At 38.2% G+C, this 8793-nt stretch overlaps 1 protein-coding gene across 2 annotated transcripts in view; it reads left to right on the top strand.

Moving 5' to 3' along the window:
- Window positions 1-5283: 5283 nt before the first annotated feature.
- mmp16a (matrix metallopeptidase 16a (membrane-inserted)) overlaps window positions 5284-8793 on the top strand; it is a 72440-nt gene continuing 68930 nt past the window's right edge. Inside the window, exon 1 of one of the 2 annotated variants that reach the window (XM_023949881.2) lies at window positions 5284-5825. In XM_023949881.2, coding sequence (XP_023805649.1) covers window positions 5700-5825 — 126 coding nt within the window. In that variant the 5' untranslated portion in view covers window positions 5284-5699. 2 annotated transcript variants of the gene reach the window in all.

Genomic DNA, 8793 nt, shown 5'->3' with positions numbered 1-8793 from the left:
ATTGTTTTTTGTTCCTGAACAGTTGTTTGTTTTTGTTCTTGGTGTGAACTTCATTAGTTATTTCTGTATTTTGAAAAAATTTGTAATGTTTTTTTACAGTTTACATGTTTTGCAGACCGCATGTTTTTTACACTTTTGCAGCTGTATTTATTTAATATTTATTTCTTTATTTAATAAGAATCTCATTTTTGATAATAATTTTTCATAATAATTTTAGTAATATTTTTAATTATCTAATATAAATGTAATTTGTGATGTCCTTTATTGATTTTATATTATATAGATTATTTCTGAATGTCGTGTTGCTGCCACAGATAAATGAAATTTCCCCATTGTGGGATTAATAAAGTCATCTATCTATCTATCTATCTAAAATTGTATTGATCTAGGTAAAATTATTGCACTCCATTGCCACAGTCAGTTGAAAATTTTATGTATAAAATTGTATTTAATCATATGAAAGGGTAATATACAAACGGCTAATAGAGACACATTCCCTCACCGTTTTCTGCCAAATCTGATGCAAAAAAATAGAAATAGTAAATGTTGCAGTTCCTCAAACGTCCACTAGAGGCAAGTGACAGAAGGTTAAAACCTATGTCAGAATGCCAGATTTTAAACTACTAAAATTTTAAACTACTTTAAAATTACTTTTTTCCAGTGTGCTTTCAATTATCTTTTGCTCTCTGCCAAAGTTGTTCTTCATGCTTTTAAGCAATTTTTATTTTATGTAGCTGGAAAGACAACATATTTTGAGGCTTTCTACAGATTTTTCCTGTTTATACAACTTCCATTAGCATTTTAGGTTTGAAATGTTGTCCATTAAGGCCAAATAAATGGAAAAACAATGTTGTGCTGCTCCTACTAGAGAAAATCTAGAATCAACTGTGTGAACCAAAATAAAACCCCAAATTATTTATGTTATCAGAGTCAGCTTTTTCAACATGACAGCATATTTTACGAATTCTGCAATCAACCTTCATCCTGTATTCGGTAATTTTCTGTGAGCTTGTATTGATTGTATTTCTGATGGGAAAAAAATAATTACAAGAGAACCTGCGGCTTGGTTATTTTACATGAAACTAATCTTCATCTTACCCTCTATTACTGTCAAAGACAGGAGGACACTATCATCATCTGCAAGGTAAGTGCTTGTAACAATCATTTATGCTTCACTGAGAGTACTGATGAGGTATATCAACCCTCTCTGTCTCTTGTAATCCTCTTGTAACTAAATGAGATTTTTATAAAAATGTAAATTAAACAGGAAGAGTCTACATTTCAAACTCTTTTTCACTCCCTTTATTTTAACCAACCAACATTTTTTTTCACAGACCACTTGAGGTCTCATCTGTGTGGTCATGGGAAGGATCTATGGAAATATTTTTGTTACATGAACCCGATAGATCCCATTTAATGCCTCAATCACTTGCACTAGTACTGGAATTGACCCATATGGATGTTGTGGATTTTTGGGTTGTCTGAGCCCATAGAGCAGGGGTGTCAAACTCATTTTCACTGCGGGCCACATCAGCATAGTGGTTGTCCTCAAAGGGCCAGATATAACTTATACATGTAACTAAATGCAATCAAAAATAAATGCAACTACTCCTTAATGTTAAATAACTCATTATTTATTTATTATAACTTTTTAAAGTGAAAATAAAAGTTGCATAGAAAACATATGTTTGCTTGTTATTCTAGCATAAATCCTTTTACATTTTGTCTACTTATGAAAACCCACATAACTTCATTAATGAAGGTTCAAACTGTCCAAGTGTATTAAGAAAAATAACAAAACTGAGCTACAAAGAACATGTATTACATGTGTAACATTTTGTCTGCATACACACATAAGACCTGCAAAAATTGAATAATTACAGCAACTACACATAAATAATATGTGATCAGCTAAAAAAAAAAAATCTTTTAAGAAATTAAAAACTTTTATGGCCTCGCGGGCCACATAAAATGACATGGCGGGCCACATTTGAACCCTGGGCCTTGAGTTTGACACCTGTGCCATAGAGAGTTACAGAAAGGAGGGGGCAGCATCATAAGTGTGTCTTACAGTTCCTCTTTGGCTCGTGTCCACCTTAAGGGGCGTCTTGAACATAGAATGTACCATTGTTGTGACTGTGATCAGCGTAATGTGAAATATTTGTAAAGATTATTCACGTTACATGCACCGGTGATACTGTCGTATGTGTTATTATGCCACACTTCATTTAATAGTTAGTGTGAGGAGTGCAGGTGATACATAAGTATCTGCAAGATGCCCATAGGATGCCCACACAAATTGTCTAATTTCCTCATTTCTAACAGTCAGGTTGCACGCAAGAAGTGCAATAGAATCAGCTAATTTTTCATTGAATCTGTAAGCACTTAACTGCTGTGCAGCGTTGCATATCAGCAAAAGGCTGCTTTTTTACACTTTAGAATCTTCAAGAATTACTTTAATTGCGTGAACGGTTGAAAAGTTACAATAGTTGAAGGAACGTCAATACTAGAGCTAAAGCTCCAGTGTAAAAGGGGTAAGGAGTAGTGTCAGAGATTTCGCCTGGGGTTACATATTATGTTTATATTTCAAGCAGATAATTTTCTGACCAGCAGTGGCTTAGGCAGTTGAGCAGATCCGCCAATGATCAAAGGATTGGCTGTTCGATCCACACTCCCCCCAGTAAACTGTCGCTGTGTCCTTGGGTGAGACACTTCACCCTCCCTACTTTCAGTGTGATTCCACTGGTGTGTGAATGGGAATGATTGTCCTGGTGATTGTCAGAGGGGCCGTAGGCACGTACTGGCATCCACACCTCTATCATCACCAAGTATGAATGAGGAGTGAATGAATAATAGACACACTGTGAGCGCTTAGAGCGTTGGAAAAGCAAAGATAAATCCAACCCATCATTTTTATTATTATTATTATTATCCAGGCTTAAACGACTCAAATATTGACTGAATGTTAGCATGAGAACCATCACTTCCAAGCCAGCTTAAGGTTGAATGCTCAAGTTGTAAATTCATTTTTCCTATTGCTGGGAAACGTGACAATATTGGTATTATGCTCTTGAGGGACAAAAAGATAAGGCGTGATATTAACCATCGGAGTGTATGAGTTGTTTTGATCTTGTGTCGGTCTGTTGATCTTAAGAGAGAGCTTAGTTGTGAAGAAAGGTCTGATTTACCAGTTAATTTATGACTGACTGGTGGTCATGAGCTGTGGGCTGTGAGAAAGCACTTACAATCATTGATAAAGGCAAGCTTCCCTGGTTTGTTGGCTGGAGCCTCCCGCAGAGATGTATGGACAAGTGTAGTCGTCTGCAAAAAGCTTGAGGTGAAGCTGCCCCTGTACATTCAGAGATACTTTCTGTTGTTTGGATATCTAGTAAGGGATTACAGACATGTTTAATCACATCCTGTGGTAGACCAATAAGTCTTTTTTAGATTTTATCAGTTAGCTGTTGCACTTCCACTTTAGTGTCTTTCTATGAGATCTGTAAGAATTGAAGAAGATGATCAATTAATAATAACAATGGATTGGATTTATCTGCGCATTTCAAGACACCCAAAGCGCTTACATTATGTCCATTATTCATTCACTCCTCATTCATACTTGGTGATGGTAAGCTACGGTTGTAGCCACAGCTGCCCTGGGGCAGACTGACAGAGGCGTGGCTGCCATTTCGCGCCTACATTCATACACATTCACACACCAGTGGAGCCACACTGGAGGCAAGGAGGGGTGAAGTGTCTTGCCCAAGGACACAACGACATTTTGGCTGGTGGGAGCGGGGATCGAACCGCCAACCCTTCGATCATTGGACGACCCGCTCAACCACCTGATGGATGGATAGATGATTGGATTGATGTTGGGTTAATTATGAGTTTGAGGCTATACCTCTGCTGTGGTGTGCTTAAGTTCTAAAACTGTATTTCAGTACTTAATTGTTTGGCATCTCTGTTACTCTATTTCCAGTCTTTTTAAGAAAAACTCAGCATTTTTACTCCAACAACATGCTGTAAATGCACACCACATGTTTGCATTATGCAGTCTACCCAACGAAATACTAAAAATGACATGTCTTAATGTTGCTAAACTGACCGTAAGTAGAACTGTCTATATTTTTCTGGCTTACGTGATACTTTGTTCTTTTTCTATCATCTTGGCTCATGTTTTCACATAGATTTAAACAAGCAAATTCAATATGATGACAATGGTTGCAGGATTTGCCTAGCTTTACATGTAAACTGAGATTTCCATTTAGTTTGATTAGTGTGAATCTCTCTTAGAAGTGTGTGTGCGGTTGTGAACCCAAATTGAAACCTCATCATTGGTCTAATGGTGCAGCTCTCCCAGCTTTGCTCTGACACACAATGACACGCACGTCCACAAGATCCTCATCCCTTGCTGTTAGTCTAATGGGAAATCATTGATCTGGCTCATTAGATCTGACCCTCCTTTATTATTTGAGAAGATTAAAGGAAAACTTTTCCATTTAACATTCTTTGAGTAGCACGGGAGAGCCACAGCTTACATGTGCAACACTGAAATGGGCTGTCAGAAGGTTTGGGATGGATGTCATAAAGATTAAATAAAGATAAAAGGTTTTCCATGTAAAAGCAGAACGGAGAAATCTTGAACTGGTCATTTTCCCTGCAGTAAAAACAAAGTCAATCACATTTTCCTGGATGTAACTGGCATCCTGAAGTTCCTGTTGATTTTCTCACACTGATGACTGTGTTTACCTGAAGTGAGCTCAGCGCCTGCTGTTGCCCTCTACCGGCACTGACGGGTTGATGACACATCCATGGGAAACATTCACAGAGACGTTGACGCAACGAAATATTTTATTTATTTATTTTTGTTCTGGAAAAATAAAATACAATTTTATAAAAGATAAATACATACTTTTTGTAGATTTGCGAAGTTATATAGGCATTGTTTGAAAACTTTTTGCTTTAAAAAAAATCTGATAATAGACATTAGAGCGTTTAAAGCTCGTCTAAAGTATTTGTGATAGTTCCGATGAAAGATTCAGTGAAAGCTTTATAAAACACGCAATCTCAATGTAATCCCACACAAAAAAATTGAGCTGGCATGCCTGAAAGTGGAGTTTAATGACGTTAAATTATGATAAATAAAATAGTTCATAATTACTAAAATTAGTTTTGTGTTTTCATTTTTTATTTTTAAGCAATTTTGTTAGTGTTTTCTTCCTTTTGTTTTAATTAAGGTAAGGTGGGGGGCGAGTGCATTCGAGTTCGCGCATGCGCACTTGATGGGAAACGTGAATGAAAACGGGCAGCTATGCCGCGCGCTTGCAGAGAACGGGCTGGACTCGTCGGCTTGGAGCATCGGCCGGTGTACCGGAGGACCGACCCGGGGGCTGGCGGACCGGGAGGCTGCTGACGGCGCGTGTCTTTCAACGGGCAAAACCTCCTCCAGAAACTGCTGCCAAAAAAAAAGAGGAAGAAGAAAAATAAAAGGACCCCAACAACACAACAGCAGTCGACAAAAAAAATAACCCGTTTCTCCTCTCATCTCCTTCGGCTTTCATCTCCCGACAGAGGCACGGACGGAGGCATCAGCAATGTTGCTGCTAAATGTCTAGGATTTGTTAGCGGTGGTCTCGTCGTTGATATCCGCTGTGGACTGAACAGAACACGGACTGCAAGCCACAACAGAGGGCTTCACTATGGTTTTATTGGCACGCGGCAGTAGGAGATGTCTTCATAGCTGCTGTATGGGGACGTTATGCTTGCAGTTGTTGCTGTGGATTTTATGTGCCGTGAAGGGGGAGAGTCAGACCTTCAGTGTCGAGGTAAGAACATTTGTGGGAGAAAAAAAATATATTTTTGGTGGCAAAACATTACAAAGAATTAGAGACGCACTGTAGCTCATGTTCCTGTTGTGTTTAAAAACAAGAGGGGCTTTGTTTGTTGGAAACCCAGCTGAGCTTTCTGTCTTATACTCTGCACTTTAAAATGATTTACCCATAATGCTTTGGGTGGGAAAATATGAAAAATAATGCAAAATCATCTCACCTTTTGTATGTAAACAGGTGGTGGTGGAGTATATTTGAACTATCCTAGCATTTAAAATAAAGATGATGCAACCATAACAACATAAAAAAAAAACAACACACATCTTTTATCTTTGACTGACAAATGGATAAGGATGAGTGTGGGGAGCTTCATAAAACAGGGAATTTCTTTCAAAAGTCTGCTGAACCAACATGAATTTCCTTCCATTTTTTTTTTTTAGAGCATCCGCCTGTTTACATCCAGCATTGCATCCAAGGGGAAACGAATTTCCACTGTCTCACACTCAGCTGCACTCTCACACTTGCACATATCCGCTGAACAAGATCACTTTTTGCTCATGGACTGACAGCCAGTCATGCTCCACAGAGCCAGAAGATTTGCAAAGCTGGGCATGCATGCCATGCTGTTTGGCTGCAGATTTCACCCCAGTGCCACAAGTCATTTGGTTAAAATGCTGGAGCTCACATGACAGAGTGAAGCTGGAAAGAGGCTCCTTCATAAGTCTCAGATAATTGATTCTGGGTTGAGTTGCAAGACTACCTCCTTTATGTGCCCAAGACAGCATTTTCTTTGTCTACTGTTAAGCCCCCATGCTGCTCAATAACATCCATCTCTGTGCTCCACTGCAAGGCATCATTCAGAGATGAATTAATGGAGTGATAGAGTGATATTAGCAGTAGGATCACTGTGATTTCATAGAGCCTCCTGCATTGAAATGGTCTCATTTAAAGTCAATTATCTGCCTCTGCTTCCTTTTATTTATTTTTTTTAAATGTTCTTCGCCACATTTAGTTGTTGTTTTCTATAATCAGAAATGTGGTAAATCAGACAAACACTTTTGGATTTGTCAAATGCATAAATGCAAGAGGATTTCTTAAGTGTTTTTGAATGAAAACATACAAAAACACATCTATTTCCGTTGGTAACATTAAAGTAATGGCAGTATCATGGCTGCACAAAAAGCTGTGATTGGCAGCCTTGTTTACCTGTCCTGCAAAAGACACTGCTAAGGACACGGTGCATGGTTTTGATATCTGTGTGTTTACGGTTTCTCAGCATGTGTTCAGGACTTCAAAGTCTCCCCATGTGGACACTCTTGATTCCGCCAGAAGTGGGGTTTCCACTGTAACGTGAGCCCCTAACGGCCCCCTAATTTAACTGTTGTTAGTTCTGTTTTAAGGCTGCCAGAGAGCACATTACTGGCATTTGCATCCCATTATCCTCAAGCCGCAACAAAGCTGTAAGCATGAAGTTGGCTTTACACTGAGCAGTTCTTCCAGTGAGGGTCCAGAGGAAAAGGTTGAGAGCATAAGAAGTATTTGAAGTTCGGCTTTGATACTGTCCCACTCCAGTTGTGCAGAATCTCAGGAAAGACCGATGCTTGTTTGTCCACACATCTAAAAACAGAGAAATCTCTGTCCTCATTGGAAAAAGTGTGGACTTGCTTTTTGCACTTGTGATGTCTGAAATGCATAGAAATTAGAGGGAAATACAGCCTTTTGCACACTACAGGGCACACAGAATTCAAAAGCACACCATCAATGAATAGAATTTTGCAAAAAAATTGTCATATATAAGGCGCACTGAACTATAAGGCTTATTAAGCGAGAAAAAAAAAGTCAGATATGTCCACATGTCAGGCTTTATAAACTTCGTTAACAGTAATCTAGAACTTGTTAGTAACACACTACACATTAGCTACGTTAGAAGCGTTAACCGCGTTAGCGTATTCACTTTACTTGTAACTCCCAACCTTGTTTGCAACACGTATAAAAGGTCTGACACCGCTTAAACAATTGTTACTGTGACTGCGCTAACTCGCTACCTTGTTAGTAACACGTTAAAAAACTCTGTTCGACACCGCTACATTTTAGCTGCATTGGCATATTTACAATAACACCCAAACTTGTTTGGAACTCGTGCAAAAACAGTCTTGACAGAGCACTTTGTACTTTTCATAATCTGCTTCAACATCATTAATACATATATTAATCCATATATAAGGCAGTCCATATTATAAAGCACAATCATTAAAAAAAATAAATAAAAAATTAGGGCCCTTAAGTGCGCCTTTATAGAAGAGAAATTTTGGTAAATCTATCTGCCTCATCGGATCTCATCTCATCACTGACAGAAAGTGATATTTATTTGAAGAACAAGTCTTCTCTGGGTTTTTTCCTTTTTTCCCCCAAAATATCTTTTTTTTTTAACTGACATTGAACTTATTTAGGAATTATACGTTTTTTTGTTGTTGTCTTTTTTTTAAGAGCTCGTTCAGGTTTTGTAGGTGGGCCGTGTGAGTAGTCGAGCTCTCAGGAGCTATTTTTATCCTCCTCTTCCACGCGACTCCGACTGCTGCATAAAAGAGAGTTAATGGAGTTTTAATCTCTTTTTCCTGTTCAGGTTTGACAGGTCAGACAGTTTAGGAGAATCTCAATGAATATTGCATCATTTCTTCACTTAGTGCCACAAACACAGAAATATCCCTAAGTTATTCCTCTCATTGCTCTTTTGGAGGTTTTCAATTTATGGCACAGTTTGATGCTTCGCAGTTTGAATAGTTCACTACAGACTGTTTCATTTGGGTTAGATTGACTTAATGGTTTAATCTTTGAGTATTCCAATATTTGTGTTTTTATAACTTGCTGATATAATGTCAGCCACAGCTGTTTGCGTCTTACATTCTCTTTTTTTTTTTTGTATTGAGGATTTGTTGCATTTGAAGCTTACTTTTGTAATTACGTC

This window comes from Oryzias latipes, chromosome 20 (assembly GCF_053564925.1).
Source record: "Oryzias latipes strain Hd-rR chromosome 20, Olatipes_Hd-rR_3.1".
Lineage (NCBI taxonomy): Eukaryota > Metazoa > Chordata > Actinopteri > Beloniformes > Adrianichthyidae > Oryzias > Oryzias latipes.
Note: the sequence above shows the minus strand (reverse complement) of the source record. Positions and strands in the feature narration are given on the sequence as shown.